The following is a 25,493-nucleotide window of genomic DNA, read 5'->3' as shown; positions in this document are numbered from 1 at the left end:
AGATTGTATAGCTAACAGGCTGTGTTTGTAGATGGACTGAGGTAGGTAGATTGTATAGCTAACAGGCTGTGTGTTTGTAGATGGACTGAGGTAGGTAGATTGTATAGCTAACAGGCTGTGTGTTTGTAGATGGACTGAGGTAGGTAGATTGAACAGCTAACAGGCTGTGTGTTTGTAGATGGACTGAGGTAGGTAGATTGTATAGCTAACAGGCTGTGTGTTTGTAGATGGACTGAGGTAGGTAGATTGTATAGCTAACAGGCTGTGTGCTTGTAGATGGACTGAGGTGAATGAACCTACAGCAGCCAAGGTGATAATGGCTGGGGTCATTTTGCCTTGTTTTGCTGTTCTCCAAATAGCATTTGAAAAAGGTTTTAAATTGTATAGAAATGCAGTAAATCAAATCAAATGTATTTATATAGCCCTTCGTACATCAGCTGATATCTCAAAGTGCTGTACAGTAACCCAGCCTAAAACCCCAAACAGCAAGCAATGCAGGTGTAGAAGCACGGTGGCTAGGAAAAACTCCCTAGAAAGGCCAAAACCTAGGAAGAAACCTAGAGAGGAACCAGGCTATGTGGGGTGGCCAGTCCTCTTCTGGCTGTGCCGGGTGGAGATTATAACAGAACATGGCCAAAATGTTCAAATGTTCATAAATGACCAGCATGGTCAAATAATAATAAGGCAGAACAGTTGAAACTGGACCAGCAGCACGGCCAGGTGGACTGGGGACAGCAAGGAGTCATCATGTCAGGTAGTCCTGGGGCATGGTCCTAGGGCTCAGGTCCTCCGAAAGAAAGAGAGAAGGAGAGAATTAGAGAACACACACTTAGATTCACACAGGACACCGGATAGGACAGGAGAAGTACTCCAGATATAACAAACTGACCCTAGCCCCCCGACACATAAACTACTGCAGCATAAATACTGTAGGCTGAGACAGGAGGGGTCAGGAGACACTGTGGACCCATCCAAGGACACCCCCGGACAGGGCCAAACAGGAAGGATATAACCCCACCCACTTTGCCAAAGCACAGCCCCCACACCACTAGAGGGATATCTTCAACCACCAACTTACCATCCTGAGACAAGGCTGAGTATAGACCGCAAAGATCTCCACCATGGCTGTGTTTGGGGGGCGCCAACCCAGACAGGATGACCACATCAGTGAATCAACCCACTCAGGTGACGCACCCCTTCCAGGGACGGCATGAGAGAGCCCCAGTAAGACAGTGACTCAGCCCCTGTAATAGGGTTAGAGGCAGAGAATCCCAGTGGAAAGAGGGGAACTGGCCAGGCAGAGACAGCAAGGGCGGTTCGTTGCTCCAGAGCCTTTCCGTTCACCTTCCCACTCCTGGGCCAGACTACACTCAATCATATGACCCACTGAAGAGATGAGTCTTCAGTAAAGACTTAAAGGTTGAGACCGAGTTTGCGTCTCTGACATGGGTAGGCAGACCGTTCCATAAAAATGGAGCTCTATAGGAGAAAGCCCTGCCTCCAGCTGTTTGCTTAGAAATTCTAGGGACAATTAGAGGCCTGCGTCTTGTGACCGTAGCTTACATGTAGGTATGTACGGCAGGACCAAATCAGAGAGTTAGGTAGTAGCAAGCCCATGTAATGCTTTGTAGGTTAGCAGTAACACCTTGAAATCAGCCCTTGCTTTGACAGGAAGCCAGTGTAGGGAGGCTAGCACTGGAGTAATATGATCAAATTTTTTGGTTCTAGTCAGGATTCTAGCAGCCATGTTTAGCGCTAACTGAAGTTTATTTAGTGCTTCATCCGGGTAGCCGGAAAGTAGAGCATTGCAGTAGTCTAACCTAGAAGTGACAAAAGCATGGATTAATTTTTCTGCATCATTTTTGGACAGAAAGTTTCTGATTTTTGCAATGTTACGTAGATGGAAAAAAGCTGTCCTTGAAATGGTCTTGATATGTTCTTCAAAAGAGAGATCAGGGTCCAGAGTAACGCCAAGGTCCTTCACAGTTTTATTTGAGACGACTGTACAACCATTAAGATTAATTGTCAGATTCAACAGAAGATCTCTTTGTTTCTTAGGACCTAGAACAAGCATGAGCTTCAATTTTCAAAAATGTCCTCTTCCGGACTTCACTCAAACTCAAACCCTGGTTAAGGCCCTGGGCTCAGATTCTCTAAACCCTCTTTGGAAGAAATGTCTTCTAAACTGCCATGTTTTTCTCTTAACTATAGACTTTAGACTTAAGAAGAAAGTTCAGCAAAGTTGCTATTCCTCAAAAAGGTTCTTGGAAATTATATTCTTGAAAATAAAGTTTGTTGGGAAATATTTTTAAATTCCAAGATAGTTCAACCATTGTCTTAAACTCTGGGCAGTGAGAGAAAACAGCTCATGAAAATCAATTGTACATAATTCACTCTCAAACTATATCTGAAAGTTTCAGTATTGATTATTTTAAGTATTGATCATTTTAAGTATATTTGTTTTGTCATTGCTAGCTAGCTAGATAGCTAAATTGGTTGCCTAGCAACAAACATCTTAAGAAGATACGTGAGAAGATATTTGAGGAGTTTGTAAGAAAATCATAAAATCTAAAGATATTGTTGAGGAATTGCACTTACGAACTATCTTATGAACTTCTTAATTTTTTTTGCATTTAAGAAGTGTTTTGTGAATCTGGACCCTGGTCCTCACCTGTCCTTTGTCTCTCTCTCTCTCTCTCTCTCCGCCTTCAGAATGACGTTCTGTGGTATCGGCTGTAACAAGTACGTGGAGGCCAACATATCCCAGAAATCTCGTACCACGGTGAAGTACACGATGAAAACCCTGGCCAGCATCGCCGAAACCATCATCTTCATCTTCCTGGGCATCTCAGCCGTGGACAAGTCTAAGTGGGCCTGGGACACAGGACTCATCTCCTGTACGCTCATCTTCATCTTCGTCTTCAGGGCCCTGGGTAGGTGTGCCGCCTTACTAAACATGGGTTCAGTACCCAGCGTTGCTACTCTACACATAGCGGAAGGTGCATTTCAATACTATACTACTATGTATCAGGGATTGCAGCCCCCTGGGTAAGAGTGGACCTACGCAGCACAAAGAGAGGAGTCTTCTCTGTCCTTAATGCGGATTTATTTGACCAACATTCTTGTCTGGGAGAGCCTTTCGTCAGGGTGCTTGTCTGAGAGAGCCTTTCGTCAGGGTGCTTGTCTGAGAGAGCCTTTCGTCAGGGTGCTTCTCTGAGAGAGCCTTTCGTCAGGGTGCTTGTCTGAGAGAGCCTTTCGTCAGGGTGCTTGTCTGAGAGAGCCTTTCGTTAGGGTGCTCGTCTGAGAGAGCCTTTCGTCAGGGTGCTTGTCTGAGAGAGCCTTTCGTCAGGGTGCTTGTCTGAGAGAGCCTTTCGTCAGGGTGCTTGTCTGAAGAGCCTTTCGTCAGGGTGCTTGTCTGAGAGAGCCTTTTGTCAGGGTGCTTGTCCGAGAGAGCCTTTCGTCAGGGTGCTTGTCTGAGAGAGCCTTTCGTCAGGGTGCTTGTCTGAGAGAGCCTTTCGTTAGGGTGCTCGTCTGAGAGAGCCTTTTGTCAGGGTGCTTGTCTGAGAGAGCCTTTCGTCAAGGTGCTTGTCTGAGAGAACCTTTCGTCAGGGTGCTTGTCCGAGAGAGCCTTTCGTCAGGGTGCTTGTCTGAGAGAGCCTTTCGTCAGGGTGCTTGTCTGAGAGAGCCTTTCGTCAGGGTGCTTGTCTGAGAGAGCCTTTCGTCAGGGTGCTTGCTTTACACACAGATACTGAACAGAGTCTTGAGGATCCAGCGTGTTTTATCAGCGATCGGGCCTCTCTATAAAAGCTTTAATGCCAAACAGATGATAAAGTAATCACTCCTTCAATTAACTCCAAAAAGTGTCTGAATATCTGTCGCCCTTTATCAATAATCAAGATGGTACTCTGTACTCAATGATGAGAATGTCCTGGCACGACTTCATTTATACTGTGGTGGTGGGGGGGGATAAGTATTATACTGTAGCTGTTGGAGTCTCTGTCTCTGATCTCTTCCAGGTGTGGTCATGCAGACCTGGGTGTTGAACTGGTTCCGCCTCGTCCCATTGGACAAGATCGACCAGGTGGTGATGTCGTACGGTGGCCTGCGAGGGGCGGTGGCGTTTGCCTTGGTGGTGCTGCTGGATGCAGAACGGGTCCCGGCTAAAGACTACTTCGTGGCCACAACCATCATAGTGGTTTTCTTCACTGTGATGTTCCAGGTAAAGTATTTACTAGAGATATTTTAATACTAGAGATATTTAACACTAGAGATATTTTATTACTAGATATATTTTAATACATATTTTATACTAGAGATATTTTATACTAGATATATTTTAATACATATTTTATACTAGATATATGTTATACTAGATATATTTTAATACACATTTTATACTAGAGATATTTTAATACATATTTTATACTAGAGATATTTTATACTAGAGATATTTTAATACATATTTTATACTAGAGATATTTTAATACTAGAGATTTTAATTTCTGGATATATTTTACTACTAGATATATTTTAATACTAGAGATATTTTAATAATAGAGATATTTAATACCAGAGATATTTTAATACTAGAGATATTTTAATACATATTTTATTCTAGATATATTTTAATACATATTTTATACTAGAGATATTTTAATATATATTTTAATACTAGAGATATTTTTATACTACATATATTTTAATAGATGTTTTAATAGTAGAGATATTTTAATACATATTTTATATTATTGATTTTTTTATACTAGAAATCTTTTTATAACAGAGATATTTTAAAACTAGAGATATTTTAATACATTTTTTATTCTAGAGATATTTTAATACTAGTGATATTTTAATACTAGATATATTTTAATACATATTTTATACTAGAGATATTTTAATAGATATTTTAATACTCGAGATATTTTAATACTAGACATATTTTAATACTAGAGATATTTTAATACATATTTTATACTAGATAGATTTTATACTAGATATATTTTCATACTAGAGATATTTTAAAACATTTTATTCTAGAGATATTTTAATACCAGAAATATTTTAATACATATTTTATACTAGAGATATTTTAATACTAGAGATATTTTAATACCAGAGATATTTTAGTCCAGAAAATAGAATGTTTATCGTTCAAATTTTTCTGTATAAACATGAGATAGACTAGTGTCCTGTCCAGGTGAACTGCCTCACTCTACAGAAACAGGAGATAGACTAGTGTCCTGTCCAGGTGTAGTACTCACTCTACAGAAACAGGAGATAGACTAGTGTCCTGTCCAGGTGGAGTACTCACTCTACAGAAACAGGAGATAGACTAGTGTCCTGTCCAGGTGAACTGCCTCACTCTACAGAAACAGGAGATAGACTAGTGTCCTGTCCAGGTGGAGTACTCACTCTGTGATAGTGGATGATGTGTGTGTAGTGGATGATGTGTGGTAGTGGATGATGTGTGGTAGTGGATGATGTGTGATAGTGGATGATGTGTGGTAGTGGATGATGTGTGGTAGTGGATGATGTGTGGTAGTGGATGATGTGTGGTAGTGGATAATGTGTGGTAGTGGATGATGTGTGATAGTGGATGATGTGTGATAGTAGATCATGTGTGATAGTGGATGATGTGTGATAGTAGATCATGTGTGATAGTGGATGATGTGTGTTAGTGGATCATGTGATTAGTGAATCATGTGTGATAATGGATAATGTGGGGTAGTGGATAATGTGTGGTAGTGGATGATGTGTGGTAGTGGATGATGTGTGGTAGTGGATGATGTGTGGTAGTGGATGATGTGTGGTAGTGGATGATGTGTGATAGTAGATAATGTGTGGTAGTGGATAATGTGTGGTAGTGGATCATGTGAGCGAACAGAGAGCAGGTGTATCCAATATGGCACCCTATTCCCTATATAGTGCATTACATTTGGCCAGGTCCAAAAGTAATATTAACTGAAGTCTGGACACTGACTGTAGTCTATTATAATATTAACTGAAGTCTGGACACTGACTGTAGTCTATTATAATATTAACTGAAGTCTGGACACTGACTGTAGGCCTCATGTAGTCTATTATAATATTAACTGAAGTCTGGACACTGACTGTAGGTCTCATGTAGTCTATTATAATATTAACTGAAGTCTGGACACTGACTGTAGTCTAGTATAATATTAACTGAAGTCTGGACACTGACTGTAGGCCTCATGTAGTCTATTATAATATTATCTGAAGTCTGGACACTGACTGTAGTCTATTATAATATTAACTGAAGTCTGGACACTGACTGTAGTCTATTATAATATTAACTGAAGTCTGGACACTGACTGTAGGCCTCATGTAGTCTATTATAATATTAACTGAAGTCTGGACACTGACTGTAGGTCTCATGTAGTCTATTATAATATTAACTGAAGTCTGGACACTGACTGTAGTCTAGTATAATATTATCTGAAGTCTGGACACTGACTGTAGTCTATTATAATATTAACTGAAGTCTGGACACTGACTGTAGTCTATTATAATATTAACTGAAGTCTGGACACTGACTGTAGTCTAGTATAATATTAACTGAAGTCTGGACACTGACTGTAGTCTATTATAATATTATCTGAAGTTTGGACACTGACTGTAGTCTATTATAATATTAACTGAAGTCTGGACACTGACTGTAGTCTATTATAATATTAACTGAAGTCTGGACACTGACTGTAGTCTAGTATAATATTAACTGAAGTCTGGACACTGACTGTAGTCTATTATAATATTAACTGAAGTCTGGACACTGACTGTAGTCTATTATAATATTAACTGAAGTCTGGACACTGACTGTAGTCTATTATAATATTAACTGAAGTCTGGACACTGACTGTAGTCTATTATAATAGTAACTGAAGTCTGGACACTGACTGTAGTCTATTATAATATTAACTGAAGTCTGGACACTGACTGTAGGTCTCATGTAGTCTATTATAATATTAACTCCTGCAGAACTAGGTGTTCCTTGCATTAAAATTATAGACCAAAAGTTAATTTTATCTCGGGAACCAGAATGGAGAAATATAATGTATCATTTTCACAGCTTTTAATTTTCTTTGAAACCGGTCAAACTGAAATCTCCCTGGTCCACAAATGTTCTCGCTCCGTGTGTGAGAGAGAAGCAGAAATGGAAGAGAGAACTTTACCCGATGTCAGCGAGATTGCCCATGATGCGTTGATCGTTCTATCGATTTATGACGTCATTCTGCCGATCGTGGTTTTATCGAGGAACGTCAGCTTGACGGCAGAAGAGAAGCTGCACGTATCTCATTATAGACACGTTGACTAACAAACAGCCTTCCACCAAAATGACAGAAATTATAAGCAGAAACATGAGGCGTCGCAGCTATTCCCTCACCCTCCCTGTCGCTCAGCCGCCCCTGAACAACGCGCCCAGGTCGCTTACATCAGCCTTTCAGCCTATCAGATGAAAACATCATGACCGGTTGTGTTTATTACGCCACATTAAAAATGTAGGGTGATACATTTTAAAAGTGACACAACTTATCTTCACTATCATGCCCATATAGATCCTTATGAACTTAAAAGGGATTCTATACTGTATGTAATTCTATGATTAGACCTGTGATCATATATAGAGAGGTCCCCATACCGTGAAGACATGACATCTACTCTCACCCCTTTGTGGATTGTGTGCAGGCTTTTGTTCCACCCAAACATCAAACCCAGTCAGTGCTCGTTTTTCTGTTGACTCAACAGTCTTGGAGAGATCCTAGCCCCCAGGCTGACCTTGCTCTGCCTGATCCAACACAATGTCTATCTAGTCAAACGCTCACCCCTCATCACTGTCAAACGCTCCCTAAAACACTTCTGTGAGCAGGCCTTCCTAATCGACCTGGCCCGGGTATCCTGGAAGGACATTGACCTCATCCCGTCAGTTGAGGATGCCTGGTCATTCTTTAAAAGTAACTTCCTCACCATTTTAGATAAGCATGCTCCGTTCAAAAAATGCAGAACCAAGAACAGATACAGCCCTTGGTTCACTCCAGACCTGACTGCCCTCGACCAGCACAAAAACATCCTGTGGCAGACTGCAATAGCATTGAATAGTCCCCGCGATATGCAACTGTTCAGGGAAGTCAGGAACCAATACACGCAGTCAGTCAGGAAAGCTAAGGCCAGCTTCTTCAGGCAGAAGTTTGCATCCTGTAGCTCCAACTCCAAAAAGTTCTGGGATACTGTGAAGTCCATGGAGAACAAGAGCACCTCCTCCCAGCTGCCCACTGCACTAAGGCTAGGTAACACGGTCACCACCGATAAATCCATGATTATCGAAAACTTCAACAAGCATTTCTCAACGGCTGGCCATGCCTTCCTCCTGGCTACTCCAACATCGGCCAACAGCTCCACCCCCACCGCAGCTTCTCGCCCAAGCCCTTCCAGGTTCTCCTTTACCCAAATCATGATAGCAGATGTTCTGAAAGAGCTGCAAAACCTGGACCCGTACAAATCAGCTGGGCTTGACAATCTGGACCCTCTATTTCTGAAACTATCCGCCGCCATTGTCGCAACCCCTATTACCAGCCTGTTCAACCTCTCTCTCATATCGTCTGAGATCCCCAAGGATTGGAAAGCTGCCGCAGTCATCCCCCTCTTCAAAGGGGGAGACACCCTGGACCCAAACTGTTACAGACCTATATCCATCCTGCCCTGCCTATCTAAGGTCTTCGAAAGCCAAGTCAACAAACAGGTCACTGACCATCTCGAATCCCACCGTACCTTCTCCGCTGTGCAATCTGGTTTCCGAGCCGGTCACGGGTGCACCTCAGCCACGCTCAAGGTACTAAACGGTATCATAACCGCCATCGATAAAAGACAGTACTGTGCAGCCGTCTTCATCGACCTTGCCAAGGCTTTCGACTCTGTCAATCACCATATTCTTATCGGCAGACTCAGTAGCCTCGGTTTTTCGGATGACTGCCTTGCCTGGTTCACCAATTACTTTGCAGACAGAGTTCAGTGTGTCAAATCAGAGGGCATGCTGTCCAGTCCTCTGGCAGTCTCTATGGGGGTGCCACAGGGTTCAATTCTCGGGCCGACTCTTTTCTCTGTATATATCAATGATGTTGCTCTTGCTGCGGGCGATTCCCTGATCCACCTCTACGCAGACGACACCATTCTATATACTTCCGGCCCGTCCTTGGACACTGTGCTGTCTAACCTCCAAACGAGCTTCAATGCCATACAACACTCCTTCCGTGGCCTCGCCCAAGCCCTTCCAGGTTCTCCTTTACCCAAATCATGATAGCAGATGTTCTGAAAGAGCTGCAAAACCTGGACCCGTACAAATCAGCTGGGCTTGACAATCTGGACCCTCTATTTCTGAAACTATCCGCAACTAAACGCTAGTAAAACCAAATGCATGCTTTTCAACCGATCGCTGCCTGCACCCGCATGCCCGACGAGCATCACCACCCTGGATGGTTCCGACCTTGAATATGTGGACAACTATAAGTACCTAGGTGTCTGGCTAGACTGTAAACTCTCCTTCCAGACTCATATCAAACATCTCCAATCGAAAATCAAATCAAGAGTCGGCTTTCTATTCCGCAACAAAGCCTCCTTCACTCACGCCGCCAAACTTACCCTAGTAAAACTGACTATCCTACCGATCCTCGACTTCGGCGATGTCATCTACAAAATTGCCTCCAACACTCTACTCAGCAAACTGGATGCAGTTTATCACAGTGCCATCCGTTTTGTCACTAAAGCACCTTATACCACCCACCACTGCGACTTGTATGCTCTAGTCGGCTGGCCCTCGCTACATATTCGTCGCCAGACCCACTGGCTCCAGGTCATCTACAAGTCCATGCTAGGTAAAGCTCCGCCTTATCTCAGTTCACTGGTCACGATGGCAACACCAATCCGTAGCACGCGCTCCAGCAGGTGTATCTCACTGATCATCCCTAAAGCCAACACCTCATTTGGCCGCCTTTCGTTCCAGTACTCTGCTGCCTGTGACTGGAACGAATTGCAAAAATCCCTGAAGTTGGAGACTTTTATCTCCCTCACCAACGTCAAACTTGTGCTATCTGAGCAGCTAACCGATCGCTGCAGCTGTACATAGTCTATTGGTAAATAACCCACCCATTTTCACCTACCTCATCCCCACACTGTTATTTATTTACTTTTCTGCTCTTTTGCACACCAGTATCTCTACCTGTACATGACCATCTGATCATTTATCACTCCAGTGCTAATCTGCAAGGTTGTAATTATTCGCCTACCTCCTCATGCCTTTTGCACACAATGTATATAGACTTGCCTTTTTTGTACTGTGTTATTGACTTGTTAATTGTTTACTCCATGTGTAACTCTGTGTTGTCTGCTCACACTGCTAAGCTTTATCTTGGCCAGGTCGCAGTTGCAAATGAGAACTTGTTCTCATCTAGCCTACCTGGTTAAATAAAGGTGAAATAAAATAAATAAAATAGTGCTTGTTGTCCTACATTGATAATCATATTGACATGCAGAATCAAGATGTGATTTATCTGTGTATTGATCAAGTGATATCAGAACATGGGGAGGGGCCTGGTGTGTTCCTGTACACACTCAGTGTTTATGGGAGGGGCCTGGTGTGTTCCTGTACACACTCAGTGTTTATGGGGAGGGGCCTGGTGTGTTCCTGTACACACTCAGTGTTTATGGGGAGGGGCCTGGTGTGTTCCTGTACACACTCAGTGTTTATGGGGAGGGGCCTGGTGTGTTCCTGTACACACTCAGTGTTTATGGGGAGGGGCCTGGTGTGTTCCTGTACATACTCAGTGTTTATGGGGAGGGGCCTGGTGTGTTCCTGTACACACTCAGTGTTTATGGGAGGGGCCTGGTGTGTTCCTGTACACACTCAGTGTTTATGGGGAGGGGCCTGGTGTGTTCCTGTACACACTCAGTGTTTATGGGAGGGGCCTGGTGTGTTCCTGTACACACTCAGTGTTTATGGGAGGGGCCTGGTGTGTTCCTGTACACACTCAGTGTTTATGGGGAGGGGCCTGGTGTGTTCCTGTACACACTCAGTGTTTATGGGGAGGGGCCTGGTGTGTTACACACTCAGTGTTTATGGGAGGGGCCTGGTGTGTTCCTGTACACACTCAGTGTTTATGGGGAGGGGCCTGGTGTGTTCCTGTACACACTCAGTGTTTATGGGGAGGGGCCTGGTGTGTTACACACTCAGTGTTTATGGGAGGGGCCTGGTGTGTTCCTGTACACACTCAGTGTTTATGGGGAGGGGCCTGGTGTATTCCTGTACACACTCAGTGTTTATGGGGAGGGGCCTGGTGTGTTCCTGTACACACTCAGTGTTTATGGGGAGGGGCCTGGTGTGTTCCTGTACACACTCAGTGTTTATGGGGAGGGGCCTGGTGTGTTCCTGTACACACTCAGTGTTTATGGGGAGGGGCCTGGTGTGTTCCTGTACACACTCAGTGTTTATGGGGAGGGGCCTGGTGTGTTCCTGTACACACTCAGTGTTTATGGGAGGGGCCTGGTGTGTTCCTGTACACACTCAGTGTTTATGGGGAGGGGCCTGGTGTGTTCCTGTACACACTCAGTGTTTATGGGAGGGGCCTGGTGTGTTCCTGTACACACTCAGTGTTTATGGGGAGGGGCCTGGTGTGTTCCTGTACACACTCAGTGTTTATGGGGAGGGGCCTGGTGTGTTCCTGTTCAGACCCAGTGTTTATGGGGAGGGGCCTGGTGTGTTCCTGTACACACCCAGTGTTTATGGGAGGGGCCTGGTGTGTTCCTGTACACACTCAGTGTTTATGGGGAGGGGCCTGGTGTGTTCCTGTACATACCCAGTGTTTATGGGAGGGGCCTGGTGTGTTCCTGTACATACCCAGTGTTTATGGGAGGGGCCTGGTGTGTTCCTGTACACACCCAGTGTTTATGGGGAGGGGCCTGGTGTGTTCCTGTACACACTCAGTGTTTATGGGGAGGGGCCTGGTGTGTTCCTGTACACACTCAGTGTTTATGGGGAGGGGCCTGGTGTGTTCCTGTACACACTCAGTGTTTATGGGGAGGGGCCTGGTGTGTTCCTGTACATACTCAGTGTTTATGGGAGGGGCCTGGTGTGTTCCTGTACACACCCAGTGTTTATGGGGAGGGGCCTGGTTTGTTCCTGTACACACCCAGTGTTTATGGGGAGGGGCCTGGTTTGTTCCTGTACACACTCAGTGTTTATGGGGAGGGGCCTGGTGTGTTCCTGTACACACTCAGTGTTTATGGGGAGGGGCCTGGTGTGTTCCTCTACACACTCAGTGTTTATGGGGAGGGGCCTGGTGTGTTCCTGTACACACTCAGTGTTTATGGGGAGGGCCTGGTGTGTTCCTGTACACACTCAGTGTTTATGGGGAGGGGCCTGGTGTGTTCCTGTACACACTCAGTGTTTATGGGAGGGGCCTGGTGTGTTCCTGTACACACCCAGTGTTTATGGGAGGGGCCTGGCGTGTTCCTGTACACACCCAGTGTTTATGGGAGGGGCCTGGTGTGTTCCTGTACATACCCAGTGTTTATGGGGAGGGGCCTGGTGAGCTGGGTGTGAATGGGAGGGATTTACATTTCTCCTCTAATCTTCTGTAACTCCTTCTTTGCTTCTTCCCCTCTCTCCCTCTTTCACCCCCTTCCCCCCTCTCCCTCTTTGACCCCCCTTCCACCTCCCCTCTCTCCCTCTTACCCCCCCTCCCCTCTCTCCCTCTTTCACCCCCCTTTTCCTTCCCCTCTCTCCCTCTTACCCCCTCCCCTCTTTCCCTCTTTCACCCCCCTTATCTCCCTCTTTCACCCCCTTTCCCTCTCTCCCTCTTACCCCCTCCCCTCTCTCCCTCTTACCCCCCCCTCCCCTCTCTCCCTCTTACCCCCTCCCCTCTCTCCCTCTTTCACCCCCCTTCCCCTTCTCCTCTCTCCCTCTTTCACCCCCCTTCCTCTTCCCCTTCTCCTCTCTCTTTCACCCCCTCCCTCTTCCCCTCTCTCCCTCTTTCACCCCCCTTCCACACTCTCTCTCTCTCTCTCTCTCTCTCTCTCTCTCTCTCTCTGTCTCTGTCTCTCTCTCCCTCTCACTCCCCCTCCTCTCTCTCTCTGTCTCTCACACTCTCTCTCTCTCTCTCTCTGTTTCTCTGTGTCTCTCTCTTTTCTCCAGGGCCTGACCATCAAGCCTCTAGTGAACTGGCTCAAAGTACCTCGTGCGACCAACCGCAAGCCCACCATCAACGAGGAGATACACGAACGTGTGAGCGATTCAGCTTCATTTCATCATATGAATGTCGTTCGATTGAAATCAACTTCAATATCGTTAATTTCAGTTCCATCTATGTTTCTGTCTTCGTCGCTGACGGCTCAACCACTGTGACCAGTCAGTCACTGTCACATCACAGGAGCAGCTGTCACGGCCTCGAAGCTGAACGGAGACAGACTGACACACACACACACACACACACACACACACACACACACACATCTCACCCCCCTGAACGGAGACTGACAGGAGGGACTCACTCTCAACTAACACGCACGCACACACGTACACACACACACACACACACACACACACACACACACACACACACACACACACACACACACACACACACACACACACACACACACACACACACACACACACACACATCTCACCCCCTGAACGGAGACTGACAGGAGGGACTCACTCAACTAACACGCACGCACACACGACACACACACACACACACACACACACACACACACACACACACACACACACACACACACACACACACACACACACACACACACACACACACACACACACATCTCACCCCCCTGAACGGAGACTGACAGGAGGGACTCACTCTCAACTAACACGCACGCACACACGTACACACACACACACACACACACACACACACACACACACACACACACACACACACACACACACACACACACACACACACACACACACACACACACACACACACATCTCACCCCTCTGAACGGAGACTGACAGGAGGGACTCACTCTCAACTAACACGCACGCACACACACACGCACACACACACACACACACACACACACACACACACACACACACACACACACACACACACACACACACACACACACACACACACACACACACACACACACACCTCACCCCTCCTCATCTGTAGTGAACTTTTAGCTACTCTGTGACACTGTGACAGATATGGGCCAACTCTCTTCTATAACACTGTGACAGATATGGGCCGACTCTCTTCTATAACACTGTGACAGATATGGGCCGACTCTCTTCTATAACACTGTGACAGATATGGGCTGACTCTCTTCTATAACACTGTGACAGATATGGGCCGACTCTCTTCTATAACACTGTGACAGATATGGGCCGACTCTCTTCTATAACACTGTGACAGATATGGGCCGACTCTCTTCTATGACACTGTGACAGATATGGGCCGACTCTCTTACTGTGACAGATATGGGCCGACTCTCTTACTGTGACACTGTGACAGATATGGGCCGACTCTTTTCTGTGACACTGTGACAGATATGGGCCGACTCTCTTCTGTGACAGATATGGGCCGACTCTCTTCTGTGACACTGTGACAGATATGGGCCGACTCTCTTCTGTGACACTGTGACAGATATGGGCCGACTCTCTTCTATGACACTGTGACAGATATGGGCCGACTCTCTTCTGTGACACTGTGACAGATATGGGCCGACTCTCTTCTATGACACTGTGACAGATATGGGCCGACTCTCTTACTGTGACAGATATGGGCCGACTCTCTTACTGTGACAGATATGGGCCGACTCTCTTACTGTGACAGATATGGGCCGACTCTCTTCTATAACACTGTGACAGATATGGGCCGACTCTCTTCTATAACACTGTGACAGATATGGGCTGACTCTCTTACTGTGACAGATATGGGCCGACTCTCTTACTGTGACAGATATGGGCCGACTCTCTTCTATAACACTGTGACAGATATGGGCCGACTCTCTTCTATAACACTGTGACAGATATGGGCCGACTCTCTTCTATAACACTGTGACAGATATGGGCCGACTCTCTTCTGTAACACTGTGACAGATATGGGCCGACTCTCTACTGTAACACATGATATGTATCATATCATTACCCTGGACCTTCATCAGGTATCATATCATTACCTGACTGTGTAAACTCTGTTAACCCAGACTGTGTACGGTCTCTCCCCAGGCCTTTGACCTTTGACCTGACTGTGTACGGTCTCTCCCCAGGCCTTTGACCTGACAGTGTACGGTCTCTCCCCAGGTCTCTGACCAGACTGTGTACGGTCTCTCCCCAGGCCTTTGACCTTTGACCTGACTGTGTACGGTCTCTCCCCAGGCCTTTGACCTGACTGTATACGGTCTCTCCCCAGGCCTTTGACCTTTGACCTGACTGTGTACGGTCTCTCCCCAGGCCTTTGACCTGACTGTGTACGGTCTCTCCCCAGGCCTTTAACCTTTGACCTGACTGTGTACGGTCTCTCCCCAGGCCTTTGACCTTTGACCTGACTGTGTACGGTCTCTCCCCAGGCCTTTGACCTTTGACCTGACTGTGTACGGTCTCTCCCCAGGCCTTTGAACTTTAACCTGACTGTATACGGTCTCTCCCCGGGCCTTTGACCTTTGACCTGACTGTGTACGGTCTCTCCCCAGGCCTTTGACCTGACTGTGTACGGTCTCTCCCCAGGCCTTTGACCTTTGACCTGACTGTGTACGGTCTCTCCCCAAGCCTTTGACCTGACTGTGTACGGTCTCTCCCCAGGCCTTTAACCTTTGACCTGACTGTGTACGGTCTCTCCCCAGGCCTTTGACCTTTGACCTGACTGTGTACGGTCTCTCCCCAGGCCTTTGACCTTTGACCTGACTGTGTACGGTCTCTCCCCAGGCCTTTGACCTTTAACCTGACTGTGTACGGTCTCTCCCCAGGCCTTTAATCTTTGACCTGACTGTGTACGGTCTCTCCCCAGGCCTCTGACCTTTAACCTGACTGTGTACGGTCTCTCCCCAGGCCTTTGACCTTTAACCTGACTGTGTACGGTCTCTCCCCAGGCCTCTGACCAGACTGTATACGGTCTCTCCCCAGGCCTTTGACCTTTGACCTGACTGTGTACGGTCTCTCCCCAGGCCTTTGACCTGACTGTGTACGGTCTCTCCCCAGGCCTTTAACCTTTGACCTGACTGTGTACGGTCTCTCCCCAGGCCTTTGACCTTTGACCTGACTGTGTACGGTCTCTCCCCAGGCCTTTGACCTTTGACCTGACTGTGTACGGTCTCTCCCCAGGCCTTTGAACTTTAACCTGACTGTATACGGTCTCTCCCCGGGCCTTTGACCTTTGACCTGACTGTGTACGGTCTCTCCCCAGGCCTTTGACCTGACTGTGTACGGTCTCTCCCCAGGCCTTTGACCTTTGACCTGACTGTGTACGGTCTCTCCCCAGGCCTTTGACCTGACTGTGTACGGTCTCTCCCCAGGCCTTTAACCTTTGACCTGACTGTGTACGGTCTCTCCCCAGGCCTTTGACCTTTGACCTGACTGTGTACGGTCTCTCCCCAGGCCTTTGACCTTTGACCTGACTGTGTACGGTCTCTCCCCAGGCCTTTGACCTTTAACCTGACTGTGTACGGTCTCTCCCCAGGCCTTTGACCTGACTGTGTACGGTCTCTCCCCAGGCCTCTGACCTTTAACCTGACTGTGTACGGTCTCTCCCCAGGCCTTTGACCTTTAACCTGACTGTGTACGGTCTCTCCCCAGGCCTCTGACCAGACTGTATAAACTCTGTTAACCCAGACTGTATACGGTCTCTCCCCAGGCCTTTGACCTTTGACCTGACTGTGTACGGTCTCTCCCCAGGCCTCTGACCTGACTGTGTACGGTCTCTCCCCAGGCCTTTAATCTTTGACCTGACTGTGTACGGTCTCTCCCCAGGCCTTTGACCTTTGACCTGACTGTGTACGGTCTCTCCCCAGGCCTCTGACCTGACTGTGTACGGTCTCTCCCCAGGCCTTTGACCTTTGACCTGACTGTGTATGGTCTCTCCCCAGGCCTTTGACCTGACTGTGTATGGTCTCTCCCCAGGACTCTGACCAGACTGTGTACGGTCTCTCCCCAGGCCTTTGACCTGACTGTGTACGGTCTCTCCCCAGGCCTTTGACCTTTGACCTGACTGTGTACGGTCTCTCCCCAGGCCTTTGACCTTTGACCTGACTGTGTACGGTCTCTCCCCAGGTCTCTGACCTGACTGTGTACGGTCTCTCCCCAGGCCTTTGACCTTTGACCTGACTGTGTACGGTCTCTCCCCAGGTCTCTGACCTGTCTGTGTACGGTCTCTCCCCAGGTCTCTGACCTGACTGTGTACGGTCTCTCCCCAGGCCTTTGACCTTTGACCTGACTGTGTACGGTCTCTCCCCAGGTCTCTGACCTGACTGTGTATGGTCTCTCCCCAGGTCTCTGACCTGACTGTGTACGGTCTCTCCCCATGCCTTTGACCTTTGACCTGACTGTGTACGGTCTCTCCCCAGGTCTCTGACCTGACTGTGTACGGTCTCTCCCCAGGCCTTTGACCTTTGACCTGACTGTGTACGGTCTCTCCCCAGGTCTCTGACCTGACTGTGTACGGTCTCTCCCCAGGCCTTTGACCTTTGACCTGACTGTGTACGGTCTCTCCCCAGGCCTCTGACCTGACTGTGTACGGTCTCTCCCCAGGCCTCTGACCAGACTGTGTACGGTCTCTCCCCAGGCCTTTGACCTGACTGTGTACGGTCTCTCCCCAGGCCTTTGACCTTTGACCTGAGTGTGTACGGTTCTCCCCAGGCCTTTGACCTGACTGTGTACGGTCTCTCCCCAGGCCTCTGACCTGTCTGTGTACGGTCTCTCCCCAGGCCTTTGACCAGACTGTGTACGGTCTCTCCCCAGGCCTTTGACCTTTGACCTGACTGTGTATGGTCTCTCCCCAGGCCTTTGACCTGACTGTGTACGGTCTCTCCCCAGGCCTTTGACCTTTGACCTGACTGTGTACGGTCTCTCCCCAGGCCTTTGACCTGACTGTGTACGGTCTCTCCCCAGGCCTTTAACCTTTGACCTGACTGTGTACGGTCTCTCCCCAGGCCTTTGACCTTTGACCTGACTGTGTACGGTCTCTCCCCAGGCCTTTGACCTTTGACCTGACTGTGTACGGTCTCTCCCCAGGCCTTTGACCTTTAACCTGACTGTGTACGGTCTCTCCCCAGGCCTTTGACCTTTAACCTGACTGTGTACGGTCTCTCCCCAGGCCTTTGACCTTTAACCTGTCTGTGTACGGTCTCTCCCCAGGTCTCTGACCTGACTGTATACGGTCTCTCCCCAGGCCTTTGACCTTTGACCTGACTGTGTACGGTCTCTCCCCAGGCCTCTGACCTGACTGTGTACGGTCTCTCCCCAGGCCTTTAACCTTTGACCTGATTGTGTACGGTCTCTCCCCAGGCCTTTGACCTTTGACCTGACTGTGTACGGTCTCTCCCCAGGCCTTTGACCTTTGACCTGACTGTATACGGTTTCTCCCCAGGCCTTTGACCTGACTGTGTACGGTCTCTCCCCAGGCCTTTGACCTTTGACCTGACTGTGTACGGTCTCTCCCCAGGTCTCTGACCTGACTGTGTACAGTCTCTCCCCAGGCCTTTGACCTTTGACCTGACTGTGTACGGTCTCTCCCCAGGCCTCTGACCTGACTGTGTACGGTCTCTCCCCAGGCCTTTGACCAGACTGTGTACGGTCTCTCCCCAGGCCTTTGACCTTTGACCTGACTGTGTACGGTCTCTCCCCAGGCCTTTAACCTGACTGTGTACGGTCTCTCCCCAGGCCTTTGACCTTTGACCTGACTGTGTACGGTTCTCCCCAGGCCTTTGACCTGACTGTGTACGGTCTCTCCCCAGGCCTCTGACCTGTCTGTGTACGGTCTCTCCCCAGGCCTTTGACCAGACTGTGTACGGTCTCTCCCCAGGCCTTTGACCTTTGACCTGACTGTGTATGGTCTCTCCCCAGGCCTTTGACCTGACTGTGTACGGTCTCTCCCCAGGCCTTTGACCTTTGACCTGACTGTGTACGGTCTCTCCCCAGGCCTTTGACCTGACTGTGTACGGTCTCTCCCCAGGCCTTTGACCTTTGACCTGACTGTGTACGGTCTCTCCCCAGGCCTTTGACCTTTGACCTGACTGTGTACGGTCTCTCCCCAGGCCTTTGACCTTTAACCTGACTGTGTACGGTCTCTCCCCAGGCCTTTGACCTTTAACCTGACTGTGTACGGTCTCTCCCCAGGCCTTTGACCTTTAACCTGTCTGTGTACGGTCTCTCCCCAGGTCTCTGACCTGACTGTATACGGTCTCTCCCCAGGCCTTTGACCTTTGACCTGACTGTGTACGGTCTCTCCCCAGGCCTCTGACCTGACTGTGTACGGTCTCTCCCCAGGCCTTTAACCTTTGACCTGATTGTGTACGGTCTCTCCCCAGGCCTTTGACCTTTGACCTGACTGTGTACGGTCTCTCCCCAGGCCTTTGACCTTTGACCTGACTGTATACGGTTTCTCCCCAGGCCTTTGACCTGACTGTGTACGGTCTCTCCCCAGGCCTTTGACCTTTGACCTGACTGTGTACGGTCTCTCCCCAGGTCTCTGACCTGACTGTGTACAGTCTCTCCCCAGGCCTTTGACCTTTGACCTGACTGTGTACGGTCTCTCCCCAGGCCTCTGACCTGACTGTGTACGGTCTCTCCCCAGGCCTTTGACCAGACTGTGTACGGTCTCTCCCCAGGCCTTTGACCTTTGACCTGACTGTGTACGGTCTCTCCCCAGGCCTTTAACCTGACTGTGTACGGTCTCTCCCCAGGCCTTTGACCAGACTGTGTACGGTCTCTCCCCAGGCCTTTGACCTTTGACCTGACTGTGTACGGTCTCTCCCCAGGCCTTTGACCTGACTGTGTACGGTCTCTCCCCAGGTCTTTGACCTTTGACCTGACTGTGTACGGTCTCTCCCCAGGCCTTTGACCTTTGACCTGACTGTGTACGGTCTCTCCCCAGGCCTTTGACCATTGTCTGACAGCAGTGGAGGACATCGCTGGACTCAACGGTTACCACCACTGGAGAGACAAGTCAGTAGCCCTCAGCTCTGCAGGCAATGTTTCAACTGAAATATCATTTATTATTATTGGACATTATCCACGGGGAGTCTAAAGGGTCAATCCTAACTTTCACTTCAGTTATATATTCACTAATGATGACTAAGTGCAAGGTTAGGAGTTTTCCCTTCTAAAACATACCGTGTAACATATGCTGTCATTATATAACCTTTCCCTCTGTGGGCGTCTACATTCAGGTGGGAGCAGTTTGACAAGAACTACCTGAGCAAGCTGCTGCTGCGGAAGTCTGTGTACCGGAAGAGCGAGCTGTGGGAGGTCTATCAGAAAATCAATATTAGAGACGCCATCAGTGTTATAGACCAGGTATGAGGGAGGGAGGGAGGGAGGGAGCGAGCTGTGAGAGGTCTATCAGAAAATCAATATTAGAGACGCCATCAGTGTTATAGACCAGGTATGAGGGAGGGAGGGAGCTGTGGGAGGTCTATCAGAAAATCAATATTAGAGACGCCATCAGTGTTATAGACCAGGTATGAGGGAGGGAGGGAGCTGTGGGAGGTCTATCAGAAAATCAATATTAGAGACGCCATCAGTGTTATAGACCAGGTATGAGGGAGGGAGGGAGGGAGGGAGGGAGGGAGGGAGGGAGGGAGGGAGGGAGGGAGGGAGGGAGGGAGGGAGGGAGGGAGGGAGGGAGGGAGGGAGGGAGGGAGGGAGGGAGGGAGGGAGGGAGGGAGGGAGGGAGGGAGGGAGGGAGGGAGGGAGGGAGGCTCAGAGACACAACTGTTGCCATGATTTTGTCCGGTGCACAGTTGTGTTATAAATGTCAACCAGGACCACTAGATGGCACTGCTCCTCAACTCACGGCAGCATGGCAGTGATGCACAGACAATGAACACCTGAATGTGTAAAGTTTCCCCAAGTAGAGAGAGAGAATAGAGAGAGAGACAGAGAGAGAGAGAGAGACAGAGAGAGAGAGAGAGAGAGAGAGACAGAGAGAGACAGAGAGACAGAGAGAGAATACAGAGAGAGAATAGAGAGAGAGAGAATAGAGAGAGAGAGAATAGAGAGAGAGAGAATAGAGAGAGAGAGAATAGAGAGAGAGAGAGAGAGAGAGAGAGAGACAGAGAGACACAGAGAGAGAATACAGAGAGAGAATAGAGAGAGAGAGAATAGAGAGAGAGAGAATAGAGAGAGAGAGAATAGAGAGAGATAATAGAGAGAGAGAGCGTAATTCATCTCTCTGTCTCCTCGGCTGACACCACCGCATAATCTGAGACCTGAGAGTCGCCACATCAAACATCCCATCTCTACTCGTGACATCACAGTCAGTGATGTGCCCTGCATCCTAAATACTGTCGTGCACCACTGTTGACTTGGGCCCATCGGGCTCTGTTTAGAAAGTGTCACGCTTCCCGTTAGGGACACACCCTTAGTGGCGAAGGTGCGTGACATCAGACCGCGTGACTGTGTGGGAAATAGATATGAGAGGTTTGGGAAAGTATTTTGGGGGGGGGATTCTTTTTTAATATCGCCACCATGGCAACAGGTTGGTAAGACAGGCCTATTGGGTCGGCCGATCAGCTGACATGGCTGGAACGCGTGTGGAAGGTGGGTAGTCTTATCCTGTAGGAGAGATGTCTCCAGTAGTTAGTTTGTTAGTCAGTTTGTTAGTTTGTTTGTTTGTTTGTTTGTTAGTTTGCCTGTTTTGTTTGTTTGTTTGTTTGTTTGTTTGTTTGTTTGTTTGTTTGGTCGGTAGGTAGGTAGTATTGTCCTATAGTCTGTAGGAGAGATGTCTATAGTATGAGGTGTTTAACTCCACCCAGACTGTTTCCTAGGAGGTGTTTAACTCCACCCAGACTGTTTCCTAGGAGGTGTTTAACTCCACCCAGACTGTTTCCTAGGAGGTGTTTAACTCCACCCAGACTGTTTCCTAGGAGGTGTTGAACTAACTCCACCCAGACTGTTTCCTAGGAGGTGTTTAACTCCACCCAGACTGTTTCCTAGGAGGTGTTTAACTCCACCCAGACTGTTTCCTAGGAGGTGTTTAACTCCACCCAGACTGTCTCCTAGGAGGTGTTTAACTCCACCCAGACTGTTTCCTAGGAGGTGTTTAACTCCACTCAGACTGTTTCCTAGGAGGTGTTTAACTCCACCCAGACTGTTTCCTAGGAGGTGTTTAACTCCACCCAGACTGTTTCCTAGGAGGTGTTTAACTCCACCCAGACTGTTTCCTAGGAGGTGTTTGACTCCACCCAGACTGTTTCCTAGGAGGTGTTTAACTCCACCCAGACTGTTTCCTAGGAGGTGTTTGACTCCACCCAGACTGTTTCCTAGGAGGTGTTTAACTCCACCCAGACTGTTTCCTAGGAGGTGTTTAACTCCACCCAGACTGTTTCCTAGGAGGTGTTTAACTCCACCCAGACTGTCTCCTAGGAGGTGTTTAACTCCACCCAGACTGTTTCCTAGGAGATGTTTAACTCCACCCAGACTGTTTCCTAGGAGGTGTTTAACTCCACCCAGACTGTCTCCTAGGAGGTGTTTAACTCCACCCAGACTGTCTCCTAGGAGGTGTTTAACTCCACCCAGACTGTCTCCTAGGAGGTGTTTAACTCCACCCAGACTGTTTCCTAGGAGGTGTTTAACTAACTCCACCCAGACTGTTTCCTAGGAGGTGTTTAACTCCACCCAGACTGTCTCCTAGGAGGTGTTTAACTCCACCCAGACTGTCTCCTAGGAGGTGTTTAACTCCACCCAGACCTGTTTTGTGACCCATTACATTTTGACTGTCCACTTTAGTCCAGACTCAGACCATTTTATAAAACCTTTTCAGACAATGTGAGGTGTTTTGAGGATGAGTTGACCCCTGATCTTTAACCTCTGTGTGTGTCTCCTGAACAGGGTGGCAACGTGCTGACCTCTGCCAGGCTCTCTCTGCCCTCCATGGCCTCCAGGGCATCTTTCCCAGAGGTCACCAACGTCACCAACTACCTGTGAGTTAAGTCTCTGTGTGTGTGTGTGTGTGTTTCGTGTGTGTCTGGGTGTGTGTTTGGTGGGTGTGTGTGTTTGGTGGGTGTGTGTGTTTGGTTGGTGTGTGTGTTTGGTGGGTGTGTGTGTTTGGTGGGTGTGTGTGTTTGTGTTGTTGTGTGTGTGTGTGTGTGTGTGTGTGTTTGGTGGGTGTGTGTGTGTGTGTCTATTTATTAATAGCACTGGGTGTGTGTGTTTGGTGGGTGTGTGTGTTTGGTGGGTGTGTGTGTTTGGTGGGTGGGTGTGTTTGGTGGGTGGGTGTGTTTGGTGGATGGGTGTGTGGGTGTGTGTTTGGTGGGTGTGTGTGTGTGTGTGTGTGTCTTTGGTGGGTGTGTGTGTTTGGTGTGTGTGTTGTGTGTGTGTGTGTGTGTGTGTGTGTGTGTGTGTGTGTGTGTGTGTGTGTGTGTGTGTGTGTGTGTGTGTCTATTTATTAATAGCACTGGGTGTGTGTGTGTTTGGTGGGTGTGTGTGTTTGGTGTGTGTGTGTGTGTGTGTGTCTATTTATTAATAACACTGGGTGTGTGTGTGTGTGTGTGTCTATATATTAATAGCACTGGGTGTGTGTGTGTGTGTCTATTTATTAATAGCACTGGGTGTGTGTGTGTGTGTGTGTGTGTGTGTGTGTGTGTGTGTGTGTGTGTGTGTGTGTGTGTGTGTGTGTGTGTGTGTGTGTGTGTGTGTGTGTGTGTGTGTCTATTTATTAATAGCACTGGGTGTGACCGTGTTCAATGTCACATCTGCAGCTGTCTATTAATGTCACTGGGTGTGACCGTGCTTTCCCAAACAATACCCAGTCTTCATGAACTCCCCTGTGGGGTCCCACCCCAACCACTGCTAACAGTCTGTACTCTAACCCTACAGGAGAGAGAACGGCAGTGGGGTCTGTCTGGACCTCCAGGTGATTGACAACGTGCCGGGAGCCAAGGTGGAGGAGGAGTCAGAAACGCATCACTTCCTGGCTGGGAACCTGTACAAGCCCAGGAGACGGGTATGGCCCTGTCAGCACTGTCACACACACAGACAGACATACAGGCAGGCTGGCTGGCTAGGCCTCTCACAGCACTGTCACACACACAGACAGACATACAGGCAGGCTGGCTGGCTGGGCCACTCACAGCACTGTCACACACACAGACAGACATACAGGCAGGCTGGCTGGCTAGGCCTCTCACAGCACTGTCACACACACACAGACAGACATACAGGCAGGCAGGCTGGCTGGGCCTCTCACAGCACTGTCACACACACAGACAGACATACAGGCAGGCAGGCTGGCTGGGCCTCTCACAGCACTGTCACACACACAGACAGACATACAGGCAGGCTGGCTGGCTGGGCCTCTCGCAGCACTGTCACACACACACAGACAGACATACAGGCAGGCAGGCTGGCTGGGCCTCTCACAGCACTGTCACACACACAGACAGACATACAGGCAGGCAGGCTGGCTGGGCCTCTCACAGCACTGTCACACACACAGACAGACATACAGGCAGGCTGGCTGGCTAGGCCTCTCACAGCACTGTCACACACACAGACAGACATACAGGCAGGCTGGCTGGCTGGGCCACTCACAGCACTGTCACACACACAGACAGACATACAGGCAGGCTGGCTGGCTGGGCCACTCACAGCACTGTCACACACACACAGACAGACATACAGGCAGGCTGGCTGGCTAGGCCTCTCACAGCACTGTCACACACACAGACAGACATACAGGCAGGCAGTGTCTCCTCTCCTCCCTGTCCTCTCCTCCCTGTCCTCTTATCTCCTGTCCTCTTATCTCCTCTCCTCCCTGTCCTCTTATCTCCTCTCCTCCCTGTCCTCTTATCTCCTCTCCTCCCTGTCCTCTTATCTCCTCTCCTCCCTGTCCTCTCCTCCCTGTCCTCTGAACTCCTCTCCTCCCTGTCCTCTTATCTCCTCTCCTCCCTGTCCTCTTATCTCCTCTCCTCACTGTCCTCTTATCTCCTCTCCTCACTGTCCTCTTATCTCCTCTCCTCACTGTCCTCTTATCTCCTCTCCTCCCTGTCCTCTTATCTCCTCTCCTCCCTGTCCTCTCCTCCCTGTCCTCTTATCTTATCTCCTCTCCTCCCTGGACTCTTATGTTATCTCCTCCCTGTCCTCTCCTCCCTGTCCTGTCCTCTCCTCCCTGTCCTCTTATCTCCTCTCCTCCCTGTCCTCTTATCTCCTCTCCTCCCTGTCCTCTTATCTCCTCTCCTCACTGTCCTCTTATCTCCTCTCCTCCCTGTCCTCTCCTCCCTGTCCTCTTATCTCCTCTCCT

The 25,493-nt window shown here is 48.7% G+C and overlaps 1 protein-coding gene across 1 annotated transcript in view; it reads left to right on the top strand.

Moving 5' to 3' along the window:
* The window catches only part of LOC135535954 (sodium/hydrogen exchanger 5-like), a gene marked incomplete at its 5' end in the record, with an annotated part of 45,156 nt that overhangs the window by 8,920 nt on the left and 10,743 nt on the right, over positions 1 to 25,493 (top strand). The window contains 7 exons of the mRNA XM_064962358.1: positions 2,713 to 2,933; positions 4,017 to 4,219; positions 13,202 to 13,291; positions 20,127 to 20,197; positions 20,422 to 20,548; positions 23,084 to 23,175; positions 24,071 to 24,197. Coding sequence (XP_064818430.1) covers positions 2,713 to 2,933; positions 4,017 to 4,219; positions 13,202 to 13,291; positions 20,127 to 20,197; positions 20,422 to 20,548; positions 23,084 to 23,175; positions 24,071 to 24,197 — 931 coding nt within the window. The remainder of the gene's footprint in view (positions 1 to 2,712; positions 2,934 to 4,016; positions 4,220 to 13,201; positions 13,292 to 20,126; positions 20,198 to 20,421; positions 20,549 to 23,083; positions 23,176 to 24,070; positions 24,198 to 25,493) is intronic.

This window comes from Oncorhynchus masou, unplaced genomic scaffold (assembly GCF_036934945.1).
Source record: "Oncorhynchus masou masou isolate Uvic2021 unplaced genomic scaffold, UVic_Omas_1.1 unplaced_scaffold_536, whole genome shotgun sequence".
In the NCBI taxonomy this organism is placed as follows: Eukaryota; Metazoa; Chordata; class Actinopteri; order Salmoniformes; family Salmonidae; genus Oncorhynchus; species Oncorhynchus masou.
The sequence above is the reverse complement of the archived record's forward strand: the minus strand, read 5'-3'. Positions and strand labels throughout refer to the sequence as shown.